This window comes from Stegodyphus dumicola, chromosome 9, assembly GCF_044657685.1.
Source record: "Stegodyphus dumicola isolate Sdum_Otavi_A_Nest chromosome 9, ASM4465768v1".
Lineage (NCBI taxonomy): Eukaryota > Metazoa > Arthropoda > Arachnida > Araneae > Eresidae > Stegodyphus > Stegodyphus dumicola.
The window spans coordinates 173,675,431-173,702,063 of NC_140776.1; the positions used below are offsets into that span (position 1 = coordinate 173,675,431).

The 26,633-nt window shown below is 31.9% G+C and overlaps 1 protein-coding gene across 3 annotated transcripts in view; it reads left to right on the forward strand.

Annotated features, from left to right (window-relative positions):
* The window catches only part of E(bx) (nucleosome-remodeling factor subunit NURF301 E(bx)), a 113,932-nt gene that overhangs the window by 26,598 nt on the left and 60,701 nt on the right, over positions 1–26,633 (forward strand). For 2 of the 3 annotated variants that reach the window (XM_085824363.1, XM_085824365.1), the window contains exons 3-7: positions 3,646–3,851; positions 12,505–12,605; positions 14,886–15,060; positions 18,934–19,338; positions 21,974–22,570. In XM_085824363.1, coding sequence (XP_085680489.1) covers positions 3,646–3,851; positions 12,505–12,605; positions 14,886–15,060; positions 18,934–19,338; positions 21,974–22,570 — 1,484 coding nt within the window. The remainder of the gene's footprint in view (positions 1–3,645; positions 3,852–12,504; positions 12,606–14,885; positions 15,061–18,933; positions 19,339–21,973; positions 22,571–26,633) is intronic. The other variant, XM_085824364.1, reaches the window with a different exon arrangement.

Consider the following 26,633-nt stretch of genomic DNA (forward strand, 5'->3'; position numbering starts at 1 on the left):
TTTTCGAGAAGTTCGGCGGTCACTATGCTTAGTCTCCCACTTCGATCTTCGTCGTGAACATTGGTTCGGCCATTTTGAAATCTTATGACCCACTGACGCACTCCACCTTCAGTGATAATGTTGTCCCCATACACTTCATGAAGCTGCCGATAGATTTCTATCGGTTTACAGTTTTTTGCAGTCAGAAACCTTATTACTGAGCGCAGCTCGCGGGATTTTCAATTAACGCAGACATTTCAAACCGTCACAGTATCTGAACGGAGCACAGCACGAACCTCTCACTAGCACGGCTAGATGCAGACTGAGCTGCGCAACGCTCTGACCCCAAGATGGCCGCGCTAGCCCCGCCCCTAGCGGACACAGACGGAAACGTAATCTACTTCCTGGATGGCCCTCGTAACTTACTTAAAATATCTATTACTTATAAGTAACATATACAAAATTTAATGCTATCTTGATAATTTGCACGTTTTTCCCTTTCGCCATCCTCTCCTGTCCACGAAAATTTCTCCCCCCACGGCCGTCTGTTTTTCCTAGAGTGTAATGTTGTTTTCTCTGTACATCATAACTTTCATACATAACTTTCGTAGTGGATGAATGTCAATTAATATTAATTAAAATTATAAGGAAATAAAGCATAATGGAAAAATAATATCTATGCTTATTTCTAACAGCAGGATAATTTCATAACATCTGTTCCAGGCGGTCCACTCCTCCCATTTTGTTGTAATCTTTTACAATTATTGTTTTTTTTTTTTTTTTTTTTTTTTTTTTTTTCCCCGTGTTCCAACATAAATCATCGAGTTTTTATGGAATATACTCATCAAATGTATATCCTTCTTGTCTTTCCAAATCACAATCTCATTTCTTCTCTTTTTCTGCTGAGTAAGTGTTAAAGCCATCTCTTGCTGTCCTGTATCTTATGTAAAATGGCACGGATATTCATAAAACCCGGGGCAAATTCAATTAGAAATAGAACTGTAGTACTGACAGGATCATTAAACGATCAGTCAAGTCCATCAGGTGATTAAGTCACGCCTCCGCCGAGAACACGGAGTGCTGACCCCTCGGACCCTGCCTAATAAATGGAGGGTTTTTGGAGTTATCTTGTCTGCCTGTATGTGATTTTGGGAGTTTCCAGCTTTAACCTTTCACTACCAATTAACACGAGACAGTATTAATGCCCTAAACATTTTTAATAAAACATTTTTTTATTTTAAATTTCTAATAATAATTGCTTTAAAATTCAGTCCTCTGCAGCTGAAGCGCAGGAATTATTTAATTAAATATTTCTATTTTCTTTATCTTATATATATATATAGAGAGAGAAAAGCTTATCTTTGTAACTTATATAAAAAGAGATAGGAATTTAAAATTTTTAAGTTAAAAATAATATTTTATGGATTATGCACAAAATATAACTGCGTATAGTGCATTTTAAAACAAACAGAATTTCTAATAAATTATCCAGATATGACACTGAAGAAATTGGTACTAAAATTTTATATATTATCTGTTTTCTCTCAAAATGTGGGCATATTTTAAAAATATACAATCTCGCATGGCAGTCAGTCATATACAAGCATAGCAAATTTTGTGTAAAATTTGTGAACATTTCTTTAGTGTTATTCTATATTTTTAAAGTATCAGCTATTTTTAAATATTTTTAACTTTTTGTTTTGTATTAACAGTATATTTTAGTCTTAATTATATATTATTTCATAAATACCTAAGGTTTCTGGAAATGTAAAGAAATTTTTAAAAATTATTTCAGCTTCTGTGCAGTTAGAGATGTTCATAATGTATATGAAAACCTTAGTTATCTAAAAATTGCTAACATACTTTACTTTCACAGTTCATAAGCAGAAATAAAAATTTCCAATAAAATCGAATTTATGTATCCTAAGGCTGCGTTCAGACGACGGCGTAAAGGGCATAGAGGCGTAGTCATAGGGGCATAAAATATTGGAATTCCGTTCACATTTGCGAGAACGGGGTGTAAGTCGTGGCCAATGAGAGAAGTTAAATTTGTGCATGTGGGGATGTGTCTACAACTTTCCCGCACTGTTCTCCTGCGCGATTGATTTCCCATGTTTGCTCTGTTTTGTCACAGCGAAATCTTCTGTAGAACGGCGCTTCGTTTTAGCTTCGCTCTGATTGGTCGACGCTTATCCCAAACTTGGCGTAAAGTTGAAAACTTTGAACCCTGTGCCACGAGCCCTAAACCAGATTTTGTGACCTAGCACAGACTGGTTGCCTTGGCAATGGAGCTCGGCTTTAACCACTTATGCCCTTTACGGACCCGTCTGAACGAAGCTTTAGGGTCCAAATCCCATAAGTTAAATACAGAGACATCTGGTGGCAATTGGCAATAAATGCGACTGACCATGAAACTTCCGTAACAGTAAATCCAGTGCAGTAGTATAAACGGTCGTCCATGTGCGTTTCTCCCAATGATGCTACATGTTTGCAACGCACTAATGGAAACAGGGCTTAAGTTTGACAACTAAACGCAATGACTGTTTGATCTGGGAACTATCAAAACTTCTCATTTGAAATAAAGCTTACATTATCTCAGAGAAAATAGGAAGTAGCAAAACTTATTAACATTGTTCTGGAATTATAAAAAGATTTTATTTCATTTGAGGAAAATTACTGTGTTTATTTCATATTTACTTTTTATCACTCAAGATTTTTATCTTAATGGCATCATTCATTCTATGCTGTATTTCTGATTTTAGTTATTTCAAATTATTTTACTTTGTAAACTGCTTAGATCAAGAACATAAAAAAATATTTAAAAGTAGTAGAAATGTTGTGTGCCTTTGTTAAACTAGTCAGGCAAATGGTGATTCTGCCTCCCTTCCCCCCAAAAAAGGAAGAAGAGAATTCCCCCCCTTTTTTTTTTAAATTATTCATTTACTTATTTATTTCTATCCTTGCTTTATAAGAGTTTGAAGAGTTTATTTTATGACCTCTGAAAATTTCAAAACATTATGATACATTTCTAGATGCTGGAATATTTACTGTTAAAACAATATATATGTATCCAAAAATTTTAAAAGTCAGCTTTTAAATTGAAATGCTGAGAAAAAACTGAACGAGAGTTACTCTGGAATTTTTGAGATGTATGCAGAGGATAAATGGCAGGAAAAAAAAGTAATGGTTAGATTTTAAAATATGAACTATTTTAACCTAGCAGTTCTTTACTGCACTCAGACATACTTCAACATATTAAAGAAGGAAGGGGGAAGAGAATGGTAAAAGAATAAAAATTATTATTTTGTTAAACTTTAGCTGTATATCATATTGTCCTAAATAAAAGATCATTTTATGTTTAAAACAACATCACATATATGAACTTGATATCATATCATGAAAGTGATTGGTAAATAAAAAGTCTGAATTTTTTAGGTCATACCCAAGTAAATATATTTTCCTTAAAATTAAGGCGTAAATAGAAATTAATATATTACTTAATGTTAGGCTTCACATGAAGGATTTACAAAATGCATTTTGAAGGGAAAATATTTCACTTTATATTTTTGTCAGTGCGGTAATGATATAAAACAAGTGAATGATTTATTTTTTATTTTTATTTATTTATTTATTTATTTATTTATTTTTTTAATTTCAATTTTTTAGTGAAGGTGATGACGGAGTTTACTACTACACAACAAAACTCCAGGTGCAAGAACTTCTGGAAGTTTTGGATCCTAATGACTTGGAATATGACCTATATAGAACTATAGAAGACATGAAAGAAGAAATAGTTCGACAAATGGACATAACTGAAAAATTAACAAATAGTGCAAAAGGAAATAAGAAATCCTATCTAGAAGTTGAAAATGGTAATGTAATTCTTTTTCTGTTAAAAAGGCAACAAAAAAATTTTTGTTTAGCTTTGACAATTTAGAAATTTTAATAAATATCATGAAATACCCCCTCTTCCCTTAGTCATATTTGTTAAAATAAACAAACATATAGGTTAAAAACACTTGTGTAAAAATTATAATAAAGCCAGATAATTAAAAATATAAACTTCTGACTGATTCAGGTCATGCATAGTCCCATGATAAGCACTACATTTTATTAAGTACCTTGCAGAATTAGATTTAGGAGCAACTTGTTTATATTATTTTGAGTAAAAGAGTAATGAAAAATTAATTCAATATCTAAAATACTGTATTCAACAAAAAATTTTCATAAAATTTTATATATATAAAATTTACAATATTATTTAAATATGTAATTAAAGAGGAATTTACAAGAACTAATTTACAATATTATTTAAATATGTAATTAAAGAGGAATTTACAAAAACTAATTTACAATATCATTTAAATATGTAATTAAAGAGGAATGCTCCTGTTAAACTTCCTATATTTCAAAATAAAAGTAAATAAGCCAATACAGTAAAAGAATTACAGTTTGAAGTCAAAATAAACCCTAATTTACAAATTTGTAATTTTTAAGTAATATTAATTTTTTAAAATTAAGTTTTAGAGGGGGAGAAAGAGTATTAAATAGTAAAAGAAAAAAAGCAATGGCTAAAATGCACGAAAAAGTAATGAAAGTAATAAATTTATTTATATAATTTATCCATCTATATATCTAGATAAATCTCTTGGTTTACCAGGAGAATGTTTAATTCATGACTCATATGGTCCTTAAAAGTCCTTAGGTTTTTCTGAAAACTATAGTAGGTCCTTAAAAATTCTTTATTTCAACCCATATTGGCAAAAGGTCTTTAATCTTACTCATCTGACATTTCTGTCTGTTTTTTATGACTGACGTTTTGATCTACATTTTCAAGGAATATTTTGATTGGTTATCATTTGAATTCTGTTCTACTTCTTAATATGCCTCGAGGGCCTTACCTAGACTGAAACATAACATTTTGAAGTTATTTCTTTTTTGAGAATGTTTATAAAATATTACTTTAAAAACATCCTTTCCCTTTCTGAGATATGATTTCTTTTTATTATGCAGTACTAAATTTGGCAATTTCAAGATCAATTTGTATACATAATTTTTTATCAGGATATTTGTAAATTTTTACGATGATTTTTTTGACACATATAATAAAATTGAAAAATACTGTTAAAATAATAATATATTAAATATAAGAAAATACCAATAAAATATAAGAAATATCATTAAAAAATATAAGAAATACCGTTAAAATAAAATATTTTTATTTTCCCATGTCATATGTTAAAATGACATTACTTTCCAATTTAATAACTTAGGAATATTTTGATTATGAAAAATAACTCTTTGTATATGTTGAATGTTTGCGTGGTTCATTTGTTTACTATCAGAACACAGCTTATTTCAGAGGAGTAGACAAATAAAACAGAATGAAAGTTCTTACCTTATTAATGGGTAATCCATCTTGCTATATCTAAGAAGCACAATTATTATTATTAGCACACAAAAAAATTATTTATTAGGTATGAGAAGGGAAAAAAGTAGCTAATGATGGTACAAGCATGTATCTGCTCTCCATGGCAGAAGAATGTATTGGGTCCAATTCCTGTTAGTCGTGGTGAGGGAAGGTAACACCAGTCAGGGTACAGCTTGATTGCTTTCATTTTCAGTTGCTCCACAATCCCCAACTTGATGAACTGTTCCATCTGGAGTAAGAGCAAATCCCTTAAACACAAATTCCAGCTGTTGTTTGGGAAAGGGAACATGTCTGCATACATCATTTTACTGTTGCAGTGCTTTAATTTAACAGCTCCTTGATTTTGTGATATTTTACTGCAATGTGTTTGGTATAATTACCCCCCTTTTCTTTTCTAGAGAGATTTATGCAGGATATATTGTCCTCGAATACAATGTTAGCTTCTTGTTGAGCGAAGCCTAAATTTTAAATCATCCACTGTAGCTCCAAAGTTAAAGCTAGAGCGATGTATTTGGCTTCCGTCAAATATAAGACGACACAGTTCTGTTTCTTGCTTGTCCATTAAACTGTACTGTTTCCTGTTCGAAATATATTTGCAGATGTGAATTTTCTGAAGCTTACAATGACACTGATTGGGAAGTATCCTCCTGCCTAATCAGTTTCGTTGTAAGCTCTGATAACTGGTGCACCATTAGATTTTAAATGTAATTAATTGTAGCTCTCAGATATCGTATGATTTTAATTATACTGTGCCAGTCCGATGTTGATGGGTTTTCTATTTTTCTGCTAAGTATTCCAACAGAATTTGCTACGTCAGGTCTTGATACTGTTGCTAAATGTGCTTTTTTCTGCTAATACACTGCCCTTCAAAAGTTAAGGAACAACATTTTTTTTTTTTTTGTGTGTGAGTCTGATTTGAAAATGAAGCAAGAAACAAACCAGAAATATAAAGGACACATTCGCTAAACAGTTTTTTAATGAATGCGACATATATTATTTCTTAAGTACAAACAACAAAAAATTGCATACTAACACAAACAACAAAAAATTGTACTAGCAGAGAAATCCAGTCTTGGAGAAACAGTGTATCACAGTTTTTTGAAGAAAAATGAGGTGGTAAAATTATAAAAATTGGTTCTTTTATCCTAGCTGAAATACATTGGCGGCAGCGACATTCCATGCTGTCAATTAAGTTGTTCAGTGAAATGGGAAGCAACGACCAGACATGTAGTTATCCTTGCTGAAGCTCATCTAACGACCTTGGAGGAGGACTTAAAGCAGCAACCTATCTCCCAAAGATGCTGTATGGGATTCAGGTCTGGAGATTGAGCTGGCCATTCCATTTACTCCATAACGTGACCCACGAGATATTCTTCAGCAAGCCGAGCTTGGTGCGGTCATGCATTGTCGTCCATGAGAAGAAATCCAGGGTGGACATATTAATCAAAGATCTCGTCTTGATATCTTGCACCGGTCAAACTTCCTCAATAGAATACGTGCAGGGCAGTGTGCCCACTGAGAGAGATCCCAGCCCAAACCATTATTCCACCACTTCTGTGTCTTTCCATAGTGTGGAATTAGTTGTATCTGGTGCATTGTTCCCTCCAGAATAACTCTCCAATGTGAACCTGGACTCGTCTGTGAAAAGAAAATACGTCCATTGTTGACTGGTCCAGGACACGTGTTCTCTTGCCCAACATAAATGGTGACCTCTGTGTCCTCGGGTCACAAACAACTGGTCGTCTTGTATACAGATCTGTATTGTGCACTGAGATTCTTGTTCCAGTTGCCACTAAATGATCTGCCATGAGCTGAGGCTCAGTAATGTTACTCCTCCTTCGGGCCGAAAGAGCTAAATAACACAAACAACAGATGTTGTAACTCTAGGTCGGGTCCGTGACACTAAGCCGACAACCACTTAACCGACAGGACGCTTAGCCGACACGGATAGTTAGCCGACAGGTCATTTAACTGACACGGACAGTTAGCCGATGAGGACACTTGGCCAACACAAAGAGTTACCATCAGGTCACAAAGCCGACAGTGACGTTTAGCTGGCACGTACCAATAATTATTCAAACTTCCTATCAATTACAAAATTTCTCGACTTTTCCATAAGTTCAGTATTTAAGTTATTTTTTTCACTATCAGTAAAATTCATTTTTTGATTCTTAAAGATCTCCTATGTTCTTTTAATTATTGTGTTAATTTAGCATTGTTTGATATTTATCGTGCCGTTTGGTGTATATTGGCCAAATTGGAAAAGCGCTGAAATTTCTCGTCAGGAAATATGAATTAAATTTCGAAAGAAAAAACGAATTTTTTTAGCTAAGTACAGAGGTCACTTAATTACATTTAATGTGATGTTCAAAAATTATCTGTAAAGCTTCTTCATTTAACCAACTGGGTTCTTTTGAGCACCTTCACATCATTAATGATTTTTCTTATTTACTTAATGACATTAATTTTCCAATCTCGCTCCTCCAAATGCTTTCAAATTTCTAATACCTTTACGTTTCATTACTATTTTACTCATCACATCATGTTGCATTCTTTTCCTTACAAAAGCGTTTGGCTTTTCCCACTAATGAAATTTCCTTTCCCTGTTATGAAAAATCAGAGTACTGCAATAAAAATTATTGTTATTCTTGAGTTATACTTTTTTATAGAAACATATGGTAGTAAGGGTAAGTTTAGCAAATATATTTTATTTTGTTATTATAAACGATTAAAAAAAAGTGAATTTTTAAGACAAGCAAAGGTATAAATTTTTTGTGACCTCTATAATTTGCTGTTCATGCCACCATTCTTGAGATAGAAATTCTGTAACATTTTATTGATCATGCCTTTCGCTTAAAATACTTACTTAGGTTAATGTTTACAGCACTAAATTAGTACATAATGTTTAATTTAGAAGTAAAATATTCTTTAAGGTTTTGTTTTATTCATAATTGAAGCTGCAGAAGGAGGGGGGCCACAAACCAAGTACTCACATCACCAAACCGTCACATCCTGAAAAGTCACCGTAATGTGGTGCCATCTATCGAAGCTGGATTTAACGAGATCAGTTATATAAATACATAATTTTATGTACTATGTTTTGAAAGTTATGATGTGTAATTTTCAATATAATATCTTATATTAATGTTGTTCTTATAAAATATAACTTTTCTCAATATCTGTTAAAAATGTATAAATTTTCATTAATTTTATTTTTTTCCCTCTCTTTCTCATTTTCGGTTTAGCTTCATGATAATGAGAAAATTTTTGGTGCCCATTTTTCTGAATGCATTTATAAAGTTGTAGTCTAAAAAGGCAATTTTCATTGGAACAGACTCGTTATATATTAAGTAAAACAGTCACCCTATTTCTGTTAGGCTCAGCAGAGGCTGAGCTTTAAAGTCATGAACCCTGGCAGTTTGGTCCGAATTTTGAATCCCGCGAACAGATAGGCTGCATGGGTGTTTTTGTGGTTTTCCCCATGTGTAACATGTATACGAGCCAGTTTTCATTAGAAGTCCTCCACGATGGCATCCCTCCCTTTGACCAGATAGTCCTTTGGTTTTGCCATAATTACATAAACCAAACTTACTTCTGTTAGGTGGCCGCAGTCTTGGTCTGTGGCCCTCTCCTTCTGCAGCTTCAGGTATGAATAAAGCAAAACCTTAAAGAATATTTTACTTCTAAATTAAACATTATGCACCAATTTAGTGCTGTAAACATTAACCTAAGTATGTATTTTAAGCGAGAAGCGTGGTCAATAAAATGTTACAGAATTTCTATCTCAAGAATGGTGGTATGAACAGCAAATCATAGAGGTCACAAAAAATTTATACCCTTGCTTGTCTTAAAAATTCACTTTTTTAAAATTGTTTTTAATAAAAGAAATTAAAATATATTTGCTAAACTAACCCTTACCACCATAGGTTTCTATAAAAAAGTATAATTCAAGAATAACAATAATTTTTATTGCATTATTAAGATTTTTTATGACAGAGAAAGGAAATTTTAATAGTGGAAGAAGCCAAACACTTTTGTAAGGGAAAGAATGTAACATGAGGTGATGAGTAAAATAGTAATGAAACATAAAGGTATTAGAAATTTGAAAGCATTTGGAGGAGCGAGATTGGAAAATTAATATCATTAAGTAAACAAAAAAAATTATTAATGAGAACCCAGTTAATTAAATAAAGAAGCTTTACAGATAATTTTTGAAGACCATATTAAAATGTAATTAAGTGACCTCCGTACTTAGCTAAAAAAAATTCTTTTTTTCCTTTCGAAATTTAATTCATATTTCCCGATGAGAAATTTCAGCGCTTTTTTAATTTGGCCAATATACACTAAACAGCACGATAAATATCAAACAATGCTAAATTAACATAATAATTAAAAGAACATACGAGATCTTTAAGGATCCAAAAATGAATTTTACTGATAGTGAAAAAATAACTTAAATATTGAACTTATGGAGAAGTCGAGAAATTTTGCAATTGATTAGTAAGTTTGAATAATTATTGGATACGTGCCAGCTAAATGTCACTGTCGGCTTAGTGTCCTGTTGACTAAATGCGTTGACAGTTAAGTGTCCCATAGCCAAATGTTCCGACCGCTAACTCTCTGTGTCGGCCAAATTTTCTATCTGTTAAATGTCCGGTCGGCTAAGCGTCCCTGTCGGTTAAGTGTCTGCGACCCCTCTAGGTCTGCCGAGAACATGGTTTTTGTATACATAATCCTTGGATTCAAACTGATTCCATTGTCGATGGACCACACTACAAGAGACATTGAGACGTCTAACAGCATCAGCTTGTGACATCCCCATTTCTGTCCATCCGATCGCTCACCACCTCAACGAATCGGGCAAACGACTTCTCGTGGACATTGATAGACTCACCTGAACTGAAATTGTAATAACAACTTAAGAGCAATACTCGTGAACAAAAATTACATTTTTTCTCCGAGTCGTATGTAAGTAAGATACAATAACACGTCAAAAATTTGAAAATATAATGCTGATTTTTGTTGTTTGACTTCTAAATTAATTCTAAATAAGTATTCATTTCTATAAAATAAAATTTGTAGATATTGTTTTTGCATATATTTTCTTAAAACTTCGTTACTATCATGCCTAAATGTTACTGACATTTTTGTAATGGTGAGCTTTGAAAAACATGCTGTTCCATAATTTTTGGAGGGCAGTGTATCTTCTTCAAATTGAACTGTAAACCCTTTGTAATTTTTCGTACAGATATAAATCCTCCTTCTAGGTTAAAAACGTATAAAATGTCTACGAGTCTTATTTCTCTATTTTGTTATCTTCGTGGTCTGTACAGTATAAATATCCTTGGGACTTCATCTGAGTACCATTAGAAATTATTTGCTCAATTTTGCTTCTGTCTTATTTTGTGAAAAAGTTTATATTATGGGCCATATCACAAGTGGCTCTTAAATCAACTGACCAGTTTGAGTTTTCAAAATTTTATTTTCTCTGGTGACTTCAAATGTGTAATCCTCAGTCTTCTCAAGTTTCTTATTTTTGTTTTCATCTTCCTGTGTATCCTCGTTTAGAGCAACTTTCGTTTTTGTTTATTTCCAAAATTTCCTTTATTAACTTGCTTTTCATTTTTAAAAAATGAGTTATTTTCGTTTTCATCTTTTTCTTTGTGGTTATTTAAGAATCTGCATTTTTTTTTTCTAAGTGTCCTAACTTTTTGGAATAATTGCATCTTCGTTGATTAAAATGCTTGAATTTTGTGTTAAAATTAATTTCGAAAGCAGTTGTTTCCTCTGTTTGCATGCCTCCTTTTTTCTTCTTAAGGATTCGTCAGTTTTGTTTTTATGTATTCCAACGTTAGTTCTTCTTCAGGGCGTGCTTCTGGAGCTGTGGTAAGATTTTCGTAGTTTTTAGTAAGCCATCTAGTAAGAGTGCTGCAATGTGTCTGTCCTGTATTTATTCACCAATTCCTCCTATTTCATCTACCTCTTTGACTACCTACCCAGCTTGTATCCGTTTTCTGCTTTGAAGTATATAGTCTTCTGAGAAGGTAAAGTTTACTAGAAAGATTTTTTCTTTCATGAATTTTCTTTAATTCATTCCATATTTTTTTAGCTGTTGTTCTGTCAGTAAACTTAATGGTAACTTGCTTGCTCATCTGGTTTTATCAGCATTGATTTCTTTAGGTGGGATCATTTGCCATTAAATCATATAAATTTTATTTTTTCAGAAGGAACTCAAGTTTCTGTTTCCATAATTGATAGTTGTTGTTGTTTAGTTTCATAATTGAATTTTTTTTTTTTTTTTTTTTTTTTTTTTTTTAAGCTAGTAGCCATTTCTACATCTGTTTGTTAGTTTTGTTTCGCTCCTTGAAGACAGGCTTAGCTTTTCTTTTTGGGATTATTCAGTGGTAATTTACAGCCTAGTATCTTTTCTGTTTATGTTTTTATCCTTAAAAGCTTATCTTGATATGTTTCATGGGTTTGGTTGAAGTAAACATGCAGTCAGTCTTATAATCAAATGTTGGAAGGTTTGTGGGCCTCATTTATTTACTAATTGAAGGCAGCTTATTGGAGACCAGCCCATAAATAAAACAGAATGAAAATTCTTACCTTATTAATGGCCAATCCATTTTGCTGTATGTAGGGTAATAAGCAGGCAGAAAGCATAGTTATTGAGTATGAGAAGGAGAAAAAAAATATCTTAAGTACAAGCGTTTATCTGCTCCCCATTGCAGAGTACTTAAAGGAGTTATTCAACAAGAGATGTTTCTTCCCCCCCTTTTTTTGGATTGGGTCCAATTCCCGCTGTAGTGGAGGTGAGGGAAGGTAAGGTGGGAGGGTACAGTTTAATCCTTTTCGTTTTCAATTGCTCTACAGTGTGAACAAGTGTTACATTAGTTTTGGGAATTTTTTGAAGGAAAAGAGATTAAAATATAACTTATAAAAATGAATATCTGTTAACAAATCTTATTAAAATAGGTGTTATTTAATAGTTTCTGTAGCTTTTTAAAAAATATGAGAAATTTATTCATTTTTATTATCTATAAAATTTTCTTATATTTCTTATATATTTACTTTTTTTTTTAATGAATATTTAGCTGCTTTAGCTAAAATACAAAGTGAAAGAGCCATTCAGAAGGCCAAAGAAGCAGAAGAAAGGTTACGAGAAGCTGAAAGAGAAGCAGCAATGCTGGGCAATGTAAGAATTTTTATAGTATTAATTAACTGTTTTTAGCATTTTCTAGTATTACTAAAAATAATAATTAAAAAAAACACAGAAGGGTTGTTTTACGTAGGTTAATCGGAAGGTAACAGGTAAAATTAAATTCCATTAGTAGTGGGTAGGCCAATATTTAATCATCAAACCTGATTATTTACTGATATATCATTACTCATTCCGGGAAGAGTAGGTAGCATCAGCTGGTGAGCAGAGTTTTTGCACCATCTGAAAGTTTGTAATGAGAGTGGTTGTATTTGCTTTTGTATATTAGATAGCAGCAGCTCTTTAAAATAATGAAAGATTCAGCTCTTTAAAATAATAAGACAATAAATAAATAGAAGATAAAATAATAAGACAATAATAATGAAAGACAAGACTCTTATAAAACAAATTTAAATTGAAATGCAGCAACTTTAGTAATGGAATGCTAATATTGGTTGAAATACTTTGTACAGCATAAGTGCCCAGATGTTGATACTAAATGTGATGTGAACTACTACTTTTCCAGAGTTCAGATATATGCTAGTACTATTCATTTTATATTTACAGCTTGAAAAATAGTTTAATGTTTATAGACATCAACATCTTTTAAAGTTGAAAATTTTAAAATTATTTAAGATAAATAAATACATATTGTAAATTATTTGTAATGGAAGAACCTTTTTGTATATCACATTATTATAAATCTGTATTTCTGTTTTTCTTTTATTTCTTATTTTAAAAATTAATCCAGAGTTCATTTTTGAATTGTTTTTTAGTAACTTTGTTGAAGTGTGATAAAAAAGGAGTCTTTGTTAATCTAATAATGGAGCTGATTAAATAAAAATCAAATAAATTTTGTGGCATCATTTATGTTTGATTATTTTGAAACCTATGTTAGCAATACTATTTTAGCTACAAAAAAATTTTAATTTTAATTTTTCAGATTTTGTTCGTTTTTCTTAACAGAATCAATTAGTCTTGTAGAATTTTCTTTGGGAATATTTATGAATACCACAGATTTTACATAACCTAGTTTAAATTCTAATTAAGTTTTTTAAGGTATTGGTATTTGCATTTTTGAAGCATCTTTTTATTTATCTTTTCCATAAAAATAAATTCTGTAATCTAATAGCTAGTTTTTTTTGAAAGAAGGTTTAAAACTTGTTCCATGTCAAAAACTTCTTTTGGATGACTTCCTAACAGTAGTAATGTAATAAATGCTTCAAATAATTTGTAAATATTATAATATTTCGTATTTACTGTAAACGGTAAATCAAGTCCATTGTAAAAAGCAATGCTTTTCTCATCAGCATTTTTATAATAACATCAAAAATATAAATAACAAATATATCAAAAATATATAATATATAAAAAATATATAATGCATCTAAAATATAAGCACAGTAAAGTACACAGTAAAGTTTGTATTGCTTGCAAAGTTATTTTATCTAAACTTCTTGAGGCCCACCAGCGGCCGAGTGGTAAATATGCTGAATGCTGGTAGTGTGGTCTGAGGTTCGAATCCCGCGAATGGGCTGGCTGCATGGGCGTTTTCGTGGTTTTACCCATGTGTAACGTGTATACGAGCCAGTTTCCCTTAGAAAGTCCTCCACGAAGGCATTCCTCCCTTTAGGCAGATAGCCCTCATGTGCTTTGCCGTAATTGAATAATCCAATCTTCTTGGGAACATTTTGCTGCAGATGTTGAGTGTGATAAATAAAAATGTATTTCTAATAAATACTATATAATATATTGATTGCAAGTTTTTTCTATATGCTGTTGTCTTCGTTCAAAATAAAATTGAATGATAATGAAACCTTTTATTTATATTAAAAGTATGAATCTTGGGTTATTTCAATAAGCTAAAGTAGGAAGACGTGTTTTAGAAACAGTACCAAAGTTTATTGGTAATTTATTTTGAAAACAAGAACCTGTTGGAAGAGATGAGAATATTTAATTTAGAGAAACTACTTGGCTAGAATGCTGAGTTCAGATCTATTCAAATGAATTTTTGTTTGTATTCATGCTCCTTCAATTTAATTCATATAAGTAAGAATCATAGTATGAATAATGTCACAGTGTGTTGTTGATGCATATATCTTTCTATAGGAAATTATGTGGCATGCAATGCTTTAACATGAAAAATGGAATTATAGTTTCTTAAAATGCTTTAATTTTTTAATGTGATTATATAATTATGAAAAGAAATTGGTCAAAAGTATTTGATAGTATATTTTCTGTTTTATATTTTGAAAGTTAATTCCCTCTTACTTTCAGGTATCTTCTGATTCTGGAAATCCTTTGGATGGTAGCTTATGGTCAAACACAAGTTCTATAAACATGAATCAAGTGGATGATAGACCAGATGCTCCAGGTGAGACCCAAAATGTTTGCTCTGCATCAGTTGCAAGCACTACCTCTTCTACATCTTCTACTCAATCTGTCACTATTGGTAAAGAAATTGTTTTTGGAATTAGTTTATTCTAAAAATGTGACCCTTCTGAATTGCATGAAATACTTCTGTCGCGTTAAAAAAATATATATATATCTTACTTTATTAAGAAACATTCTTCTGCCCATTTCCTAATGAAGTAATTTTGCTTTTTAACATTATGTGAAAAGGGGCAAATGTAATAAAAAAAAGTTTACCCTTTTTCACATAATATTAAAAATATAAATTTGTGCAATATATACTTGTAGGAATTCTTCATGCAGTTCAAATACATATCTGCATCATGAATTAATGTAAAAAATGTCATTAATTTTAACCCATAATTTCTGATAGTTAACTTTTTGACAATTAAAGTCTGTAAGGATTAAAATTGGTCAGTAAGTTTATGATGTAATTATTACCTCTTTATCTTTTAGTATATTGTGGTTTATACAGATTGAAATCTGGAAACAATACCATGCGTCAGATTTTAATCCTAAAAGTTTAGTAAGTAATAAGTACCAAAGTTTGAAATTTCTTTAAAAAAGTACATCATGTACTATCAGTATCTATAGTTTACAGTGGGATTTCGAAAACGGGAACGAGAAAAAAAGTGAAATACATACTAAGTGACAGTGAGTTGACAATGTAAAATGCAGTATTTCAAATGTATGTAATTGCTGTTCTAAAAGCAGTTAATACTAAGCACTTTTATTCTTTTTTCAAACTGGTATAACTAAACATGGGAAAATGGTTACTGTAGAATCTTGCATGTGTAGCAGATACCCTCATTCCTTTATTTTTTGCATACAGCAAATATCCCATATTCATTTATTTTTTGCATATGTCCTAATTGAGGCTGTGAATTCTGCATTGACAGGGGTTCATGACTGTCAGTGATAAATAAATATTATACTCATTTCTCTTTGACTTTCTACAAGTCAGTTTGTAGCCAAGTGGGTAAAACTATTAAATATTGGCAGTTTGATCCAAGTTCAGATCCCAATAAAGGAGCTATCTTTGTGTATATTTGTGATTTCCCCCAATGTTTAATGTGAATACAATTGTAAAATTCTCCAAAAGGGCATTTCTTTCATCAAACCTTTGTGTGTTTAATCAAATAACATAATATAAACTGTTCTTCTTTGTCAAATTTGTGACTACTCTGTTTCTAGTAGTCTGCATATTTTTATTAATATCATGCTAGTTTTATTATCCCCCCCCCCCAGAACACACACAAATGAAACTAAGAATGATTCTTTTTTTTTTAATCAAAATCGTATGTAAATAGCAAATTTTCGTGTTTTCAAGTTTTACCATAATAAATTCTCAGCACAGCTAACGTGCATTATACATCTAGACTGGAATTTTCTTTAAAAACACTCCTGGGAAAGTCAGAAAATTTCATTCTCCTGTTTGAGTGGCAACCCTATGTGTGTGTGTGCGTGCCTGCTTGTGTGTTTGTTTTGGACATTTCCCCTCTCTGCTCTACAAATAAGAATTACTTGTACAGTACAAAGTCTGTAATCCGAACGTCCATTATCCGGAATAATCTATCCAGACTTCAAAGCTACAAACTTTTTTTTTTTGGTATGCATTTACGCATGCGCATGCACGTTAGGAGAATGTGTCTCCAGATATGTTAAAAAATGCTTGGCATAATTTATGGCCATCTGCCATATTTCATTGTGAGGACGATGAAGATGAAGGCAGTGAATTTGAAGGCTTTCAGACATCGCAAACTAAAGATGAAATTTTCCAGTTATTGGATTTTGTAAAGAAATGTAAAGAAGCGGTAATAAATGAAGATGATATAACAGAAGTTTTTCATTGCGACGATAATGCCCCAATCAATTAACGGACGGCGGAATCTGTAGTATGGTTCTAGATCCAGAAAATACCGCTTCCGATAGGTGGAACTTTGTAACTGAACAAGAAAATATGTCTGTTTATAGAATTGAAAAGAAAGTATTAGCACAAAAAACGAAGCAACTTAAACAACTTACATTGAAAGAAATGTTTAATAAAGTAAACAAATAAATATTACGCCCTTTTTTTTTTTGGTTATTTTTGATACCCTTTATATCATAATTCCTCTTTATTTCATAAATTATGGTTTCATATTTTTAATTGTATAAATCATCTTATAAGCCATCTTACAAGATTTAAATTGATGATCTATAATACGGAATCGCCGAAGTCCCGATGAGTCCAGATTACGGACTTTGTACTGTAATTATTTTCTCTGGACTGTCGTTATCAGTTGTCCATATCAAATGACATTATATAACTATAGTGACATAAATGAAACTAAAAGCATGATTTGTGTACTAAATTATTTGGCTGCAAAATGTTTAACTAAAATCAAAGAAATATTAGTTAAATTTGCTATGATTGCTTTTTACTAGATCTGTTAATTCTCCAGGGTACTCTCCTATTATCAGAACTGGATTTAAAAATGTATGTTCGTATGTTGTCTGTATTCACATACATATGTACATGCATACATACATTTCTGAATTCAGTCCCAATAACATAAGAGTACCATTTGTGGTTATGCTTCATGATTCAATGTCTCATGTGTGTGTCATTTCCCAAATAATCGTATACATATACACATTATTTGCACAGAAAGTATCTGAAGAAAACAATGTATTTAAATAGTAAATTTTACTTGCGATAAAAGTGTTTTATTCTGTCACATTCGCTTATAGAAAAGTGATAATAGGAAATTGATCAAATGAAGATAGACGAGGGCAGTTTATGAGAGGTGTTGAAAAATTCTGCTGTCCTAACTATGGGACGTTTTACAGTTGTGTCAGTTATTGTTGAAAGCAAAAATCACCAGCTCTAAAAAAGAATTTTTTTTTTTTTGGTGTGTGTGTTTGTGTGTATATCTCTTTATTTTATTAAGCAGTAATCAAATTTTGTTTAACATTATTTTTAGTCCAAAGGGGCTTTGTCCCTGAAGGACTGTTGTTTCCGTTTTGCGATTTTATGTTGAAAACTTTAAAATGCTCTATCACTTTTCAAATTGTTGCCACCAAATACTATCACCCTGTATTATATTTGAAGAAATTAAATGATGAAGAATCTGTATAAATGTATGTATGTTTCTCGCATTGTGATAAAACAACGGTACCTAGAGCCATCCAGTTTTGAATGAGATAATACTACTGTGAATATGAACATCTGAAAGCCCAAATTTTAAATTTGTTTCATTATCAATTTCTAATGAATTTTTGATTAAAAACTCAATGATTTAAAAGTGAGCAATGGCAACACTACGTAGGGAGAGACCTTTTTATCTCCAGCTCGTGGAACTGTGTATCGGAAATGCTAAAGATATGCTTTAGCATTTCTAAAATAAGATAGCTAAAGATATGCTTATTTAAAAATTATATTGCTGTTGAACTGAATTATGGTTTAAGTGCAAAGACCATGATATTTAATAAATAAATGTAACACACAAGGCATTACAAAAATGCCCCTTTAGATGTAATTTAAAATCTGAAACATGAAAATTTTTTTTTCCTTTTTTAGTTACAGTACTCGGGTTTGTTTAAATTAGCCGTACTTTTTTAATTTGAATTGTACCTAGCACATTTTTTTCTGCAGAAGCGTCTGGCCACTGGGAAAAGAATTTTTGACTTTTTCGATATTTTGATTATTGAATTTATATCAAAATTTAATTTGACTTGTAATTCCATATTTGCTATAGCTGTAGAATTGTATTAATGTAGTCATTTATGTATTTTATCAAAATGCCGACACCTTGATATAATAATTTTGGTGGCATCTTTCGCATTATAGTTTGTTAATTTTTTGTGTACCTTAAGAATTCAGTGTTTTATTTTATTTATTTATTTATTTATTTTTTTATTATTTCTATAGTGAAAATAGATAGTACTGATAACAAGGTAGAGAGCTGTCCACCTGATTCCAAGCCTGATACCGATACCAAACCTGAAAATATTCAAGACCTGGAAAATAATAATGAAGTGAAAATTAAGCAAGAAACTGACAGCATGGATGTTAATTCTGAAGTTGTTAGTGATGAAAATAGTAAATCAAATGAAGCAGTAGGAAGTATTGATGGAGGTGAAGGGAATAGCGATTTAAATGAAGAATCAAGCAATGAAGGTAATGAAGCAGCTAACAATGATAACTCCAAAAAGGAAACATCCGAAAATGAAAAGCTAGACGAAACAGATTCCAAGAAAGGTGTAAATTTAAAGATATTTGCCAAAGGAGGAAAAGGGAATTTTATCAGGCTTGAAAAAAAGGAAGATGATGATAGTAAGTTATTGATTATTATTCTTATTTAATCATTTTAAGTTTTCCTTTTGTAAAGCAAAAAGAAATTAATTTTTTTTTTCAAAATCATGCCTTCTGTAAAGTTGTTTTTTTCTTTATTTTGTGTTAATTTTGCTAAATGCTAAATGTTCTATAGTATTTAAACTAATATTTCTTGCATATATAGAAAAATGTAAGTAGACATAGATTTTACACTTTACTTGTACTGTAAATCAATAAGAAATTGTCTTCGAGTTTCATTTTTTAAATTTTAATATAAATATGCCCAGAGTGCTGAAGTTATTGACCTTCAAAGATAGAAAGCACTCAATTTTCAACATTTTATTCTAAAGTGTATCTTTTAAATTTACAATGCTACATTAAGTTGATTTTATTGAGTATACTTGAAGATGATCTATATATCTAATTGAATCTTCTGTTATTTACTAATTCAGAAGTCAAACAACAAAAAAATTAGTACTTATTCGGCATGTTATTGTGTCTTCTGTTGTTTGTTTCATCCGTTTGAAAAATTGCATAAAGCAATTTGTAATACAGTCAAAAGTCGTTAATCCGGACCTCAAAGCTACAAAATTTCTGCGCATGCGTCAATGCATAATGTGTTCGTGCAAGTGCATAAGCGTTTATGCATGTGCGTAATACTTTTACGCATGTGTATAATACGTTTACGCATGCGCGTTTAATGTATAACAGACGGTATAAGCTAAAATTATCTAATTATCTATTTCAGTTAATGCTGCAGATTACGTTGTTCCTTAATCTTCGAATAGAATCGAGCTTATTATTTTTTGTAGACTGTTAGAGCAATTTTATAAAAGTAAGCTTGAACTTTCGATTATGTCAAATAGAATTTTTGATGCAGGAGCTCCCAAAGGATCTACAAAGCGAAAGTATATTTCAATGTCCATCACACAAAAAGTGGAAATGCTGCAAAAAATGGATAAAGGCATATCCTTTGTTTCTCTAACCATTCCGAAATCTGTTTATCAATTTCACGCTGCTCTGCGGGGGGGGGGGGTGAGCTTTGCGGTGTGCAATGAACTGGAAGTTGGTCTATCAGCACTATCCTTATCTTCAGGGCAGATGTTTTTATTTTATTCAGCTTATAATTCCTCACTAAATGTAGTATTTCATCTCGATGTTTTCCGTCTTTGATATGATTTAAATCAATTTCCTCGTCATTATAAATATCACGAGTACACACCAAATAGTTTTCTGGTTGCAATTTTCTAATTTCGACTATGTGTAATGTTTGCTTCACGCATGCACGCGTTGAAAGAAATGTTTAGTAAAGTAAACAAATAAATATTAAGCTTTTTTTTGTAAATTTTGATACCCTTTAGATCATAATTGCTCTTTATTTCATAAATTACGGTTTCATATTTTTAATTTTATAATTTCTGCATGCCATCTTACCAGATTTAAACTGATGATCTATAATCCGGAAAAAGCGATAATCCGGAATCGCCAAAGTCCCGACGAGTCCTGATTAAAGACTTTTGACTATATATTGTAACCAAGCGGAATGTTTAAATTTTTTATCCATCTGAAAAATTGTATAAAGCAATTTGTAATGTACTCTTGCGTTTTTTCCTTCTGACACCAGTTATTACATTATTTTCTTCCTTCACGTTTATACGGGATTCGTGCGGATTTGGAGTGAATAACGACGACACTGGATGAAGTATCGAAACACATTTTATTTACCAATATTAATCAGGACAACTCCAAAACACATTTTTACAGTCGTCAATGAACTATTATAAACATGCTGAGACGATCAGCGACACAGCCTCCAGGTTATCAGGCTATCACGGTGGAGACAGCTTCACTGAAAAGCACCAGAGTACAGCTCCCGACTCTGCTCGGTCGTTCTCGTAACTCCACGTATTCTCGAGACTCAGAATGCGTGGATTTCACGTGGAATCCGCGCTACAACTCGCGATGCACTTGACGACACACAGAGCACAGCTCCTGACTATTCGGTTCAGTCGTTGCCGGAGCTCAAGACGCTCTCTCGACAATGCACTAACCGCGATACACTAAGAGACTCCTTCGGTGAACTCAACGACCACTCGGAACTTGCTGCCCAGCTATCAACTCGATCGACTCCATGGGGATTGATTTGCTAGATGAGACATCAACTCGATACTAACTAACTGACTCTGTGCCAGCAGGGTTTATATAGCTTTCGTCTTATGTTCGAGAACATTCTGGGCTAAACCGATAAGAATTCATTCCAGAAGGTTCTCAATCCGTCCATGGCACATCGCCAATTTTGTTGCCAAATGTGGCAACCGTGCCTTTCTTGCCATTTTATGGCAACCCTAAACCTGCTTTGCGGGGAAGCTATCTTACCATGCTTGGACATTTCGTAACAGTATTGTAACCAAGCATAATATTTTATTATAAATATGAAGGAATCTTACAGGAAATAGGAACTGTCGATTAGATTTGCAAGAAGCTAGTAAAGTGATTCTGATTTCTACTAATGCAGTTCTAAAAAATTCAGTGATTATTTTCACTTAATGTCTAAAGTAAATTGAATTTTTATATGAGCTTATATGCTACTTAATATATTGAAAATGTATTAATTTTTTTTTATTCTTTAATGTAGCTGACAGTCAAAAAGGTGGTATTGTAACACGATCAAAGACTGGAGCTCTCACACCAAGAAATTTCTCATTCGAGAATTTTGTGAAAACCACTACTCGGAAGAATGGAGAAGAATCGATAATAATTGTCAGCAAAGACGGAGAAATAACACGTATGACTACCCGATCAAAGAGTAATGCATCTAATTCATCCACACCAACATTGTTCAAGTTGGGAATGGAAAGTAGTGGCAAGAATTACATGAACCAGTTCGCTATTAATACATTAGCCTTAAACAAACATCAGCATGCAGAAGATAGAGACAAAAGAAGGCACCTTTCACATAAATTTAGTCTAACACCTGCTAGTGAATTCAAATGGCAAGGAACAACGCATGGGGATCGTGGGTTTACTGTAGCTACTCTTCGACAAGCTGTACTGCAACTTGAGAATAACATTCCAGCATATTTACTTCATGCATATTGGACTATTCACCGTAGTAATTGGCTAAAAGCTGTTAATAAATGTACATTTCCAAAAGAATTTGCTTTAGCACTGAGTATTTTGGAAGCAGTCATGAAACCTGTCCTGTTTACATCTGTGTGGAATGATTCATTAGGTAAGCATCATTAAAAGTTAAATGTCATTAATTTTTAACAAAATAATGTCTATTTAGATTGATAAAAGTTCAAATATCTAGAATTCTGGTGTATTATTAACTCAAATGAATTAGATGAACTAATCTATGACCAATATTTTTTGTGTATTTAAATACAGTCAGCTCCTGATTAACTGCCCTGTATTTAAAAAAGGTAAAAAAAAAAAAAAAAAAAAAAAGAAACTTTTATTTTCCTTATTGCAGAGTTGTGGGAAACATCAACCACCATTTATGTAACCAATTATTTTTTGAAGACAAAATAATGTCTTCACAAGTGAACTTAACCCATTCACAAGGACATTTCTGTTACCAAAGTGTTGTCTTGGGACAGCACGTTAACCGGATGCGTCATCTTGTGGTGACGGGCAATTTGCGCTGCTAAGCCTAACTTTGGGAAAAAATTTGTATAAATTAAATTTTTCATCCAGTTGTTCCAATTTTTGGTACATTATGAGAAGAATATTCAGGTAGTTGTCAGAATTAATTTTAAGAATTTATTATTATATATTTTTTTAAAAATTTTATAAAATACTCATTCTAGAATAATATAATTTCCCCCTTATCCCACAAATAATATGGAAAAATATCCAAACAATCACAGATTTTATTTAGCACAACACAAAATTAAAATTAAAAAATATTAAAACTGCCTTTCATAAAAATTCAACGAGCAAACAATGAAAAGTAAGCAAAATTTCAAAATGAGCCGATAGTCTTTGAAACATGGGTGTATGCAAAGTCCAACGTCGCATATGTCACAGGAATATAATATCTGCTGCTATTTAACTCAGCAAATTTGACTCATTTAGCATTTCTATATGTTCTATGGTCAGATAATGCTTTCGTTTTGCCATTTAGGGAAAAAAAAAAGAGCTTTGGCTAAGGGATCCAAAATATTTGTCTCAATGTGGGAAAACTCAAAGAGTAACAAAAAAGTCTCTAATGATAGAACATCTACTCCACTATAAAAGATAATAAAATAAAATTAAAAAAATAAGAAGAAAAATTAATATATTAAATTAAAAGTATTTCAGAGCATAGTAAGAGCCAATACATTACTCAACACTAACAAATGAGCATTTGTGTATGTTGTAGGTTTACATACTGCTTTCTATTCTAGTTTTAGATACTGCTTTCGTTTGCCATCCCAAAAATCTAAGAGTAATAAAAAAATCTCTAATGATAGAACTTATGGCAAAAATAAAAATAAAAAGTGTGCATTTGTTTATATCAAATGAGGCAGCTAAAGAGACATTACATTGCTCAACACCCACCCACAAATCTCACTCTCATTCCTAAACAAAATACCAAAAATAAAAAACATTGGGTAGGAATGAAGGTAAACATAATTTTGATATATTTCACCATAACAGACATACAGCTACATCTAGCGGCAATAAAAAATACTAATTAAATGTTCTATCAAAAAAGTCAAATATGGTACAGCCATAGAAGTGAACTAAATCTAAATGGGGAATCAAATATGACAAACCCGAAGGGTAAGATAATGTTTGATGCTGATGCGTATATGACACGCCGGTGCTGAATGGGTTAATGTAAAAATGCATGTAAATTGTTATTAGTAATTGTATGTTTTGTTAATATGAGTTATTTCTTCCAATCTTACAGAAATCTCTCATCTTTTATTGCTTTAGCTGACAAAAGAGATCTGTGGGTGGTCTGTGGCTACTCATTATTCCTCATTCTTAACAGTTAGGCTATGTTTTGGCAAGGATCAATTATTTTGTCTTGCATCACAGTCAGAATTAAGTAACTAGAAATTAGAATTCTGTTTAGTGTTTTAATGTTAGTAAAATTTTTTTGACTTTTGCTGATATGTTCATTTTTTATAATGGCACACATCATTTCGAAAGTTGCACAGACAAGACAAAATGTGTGTGTGTTATGAGCAATACAGAGAATACAAAAAAAAAAGTATTAATTAATTATTGAATTTTTTTTTTTTTTTTTCCTTGGTCAGAGTTTAAAAACCCCCAAAACCAAACTGTTTTATTTACAGTGGACATGCTTGTCATTATACGTATTTCATCCATACACAGAAAAAGAGATAAAATAAACCTGTGTGCATCTGGACATACCTATGCTAAAAATAAATATATATATATGTAAAATATAAAAAATAGGACGTCTTTGCTCTATGAACCAGCAACCTTTAATTTAACTTTTTGCAATTGAGGATCTTCCCTCTAGACCAGTACTTTTGAGAACATTTCAGCCTATTATGTAACCGCTTCTATAAATAGAGAACTTGTGCCATTTTGCGTCAGAGAGATCGCTTTCACCCTCTGCTAGTAAGATCTGTGCTACTGCCCTTTTAGATGTAAAATATAAAAAATAGGACGGCTTTGCTCTATGCGAACCAGCAAGCTTTAATTAACTTCTAGTCTAATTAACTAACTAACTAGGTCTAGGGGGAAGATCCTAAACTACAGTTTAGGATCTTCCCCCTAGACCAGTACTTTCAAGAACATTCCAGCCTGCTACATAACTGCTTCTATAAATAGAGAACTTGCGCCATTTTGCATCAGAGAGATCGCTTTAACCCTCTGTTACTAAGATTTGTGCTACTGCTGGGGTTGCCACCTCTTGGCTGTCAAAATCCGTGAGAGGAAAAAAAATATCAGTTTTCATAACTTTTTACTTTATTTTGAACTTATATTTTGCATTTGATCGTACGGATTTCAAAATATCTGGTCTGGAACTAACAAATTAAAAAAACTCTTTGCAGTCCATTTTAAAATTGAAGAATGTTAGGATTTCTGCCTTGACATGTTCTTCATTTAAACGGTTTCTTTTCTTAGTCCATATATCGAATGCTATACTGAAAACACGCTCGCAGGCAGCGTTTGATACAGGTATTAACAAAACGAATGAAACTACTTTCTTTAACATTTCTCCAACTCTATTTTCGACTGTTGAGAAAAATTTTCCCACCTCAGATCAACTCTTACATTTTATTTAACAATGCTGTCTTGAACCTTCCTCAAAATGCAGAAATCTTCGTAAAGTTTATTTTCATCAAAAGTGATCTTTAAATCAATGGCCAAGTCTCTCAAAGCATCCCACATAATCGTTTTTTTCATTAAAAATATGCTCAATTTATCAATGGCCAAGTCTCTCAAAGCATCCCACATAATCGTTTTTTTCATTGAAAGTATGCTCAATTTACTATACTCGAATTTTCAAAATCATACCGTTTTTTCAGGTAATCTAAACATCTCTCAAAGAAAATGTCTGCGTCTTTATAAACATAGCCTTGTCCGTTTAATTTAATTTGTTTAAAAAAATCTCTTACTGAACTACCAAAAATTGGTCATATTTTTTCTTTTTCTTATTTTTCAGCGGATTTGAAGTATAACATCGTGCAGTTCTGCCCAAGTAACAAAATCACTTTCGATGATTTTAATTTCATTATCAAAAATTTGCATAACGTTGTGCAAAAAGTAACAGTAACACAAAGGCAGTGAGTTTTCATCTTTAAATGCTTGCTAAATAATTGTATTACATTCTTCTTCTCCTTCTTCAATAAAATATGCCTGTAAAGCTGACCAGTTACAAAGCAAACACTCTATCGCTCTCAATAAAGATAGCCATCTGGTTTGACACATGGTGTAAAATATCGTGATTCTCAATATTTAAAAATGCGTGGAAAGCTTTCAGAGTCTCTGTTCGTTTAGCATATGCTGAAAATTCACTATAAACTTTCAAGACTAAGGCTTCAACGTCGAATTTTATGCCTTTTAATGCAAATTTTGTGCAGTTCTGTAATATGTGGCATTTACAGTTTGCTTTTAAAATGTTTTCATTGTCAATCTTAAGTTTTTGATACACAGAATTATTTATGCCATAATTGACAGACGCATTATCAGCAGCAAACGAAGTTACATTTGTTATATCTAAATTATTTTCGACGAGAACTCAACAAATCTTGTTTTTAATCTCGCCACTTTTTTCTTGGGGATCACGGTAAAAATCAAGCAGTCCGTGTATTATCCCACTTTCC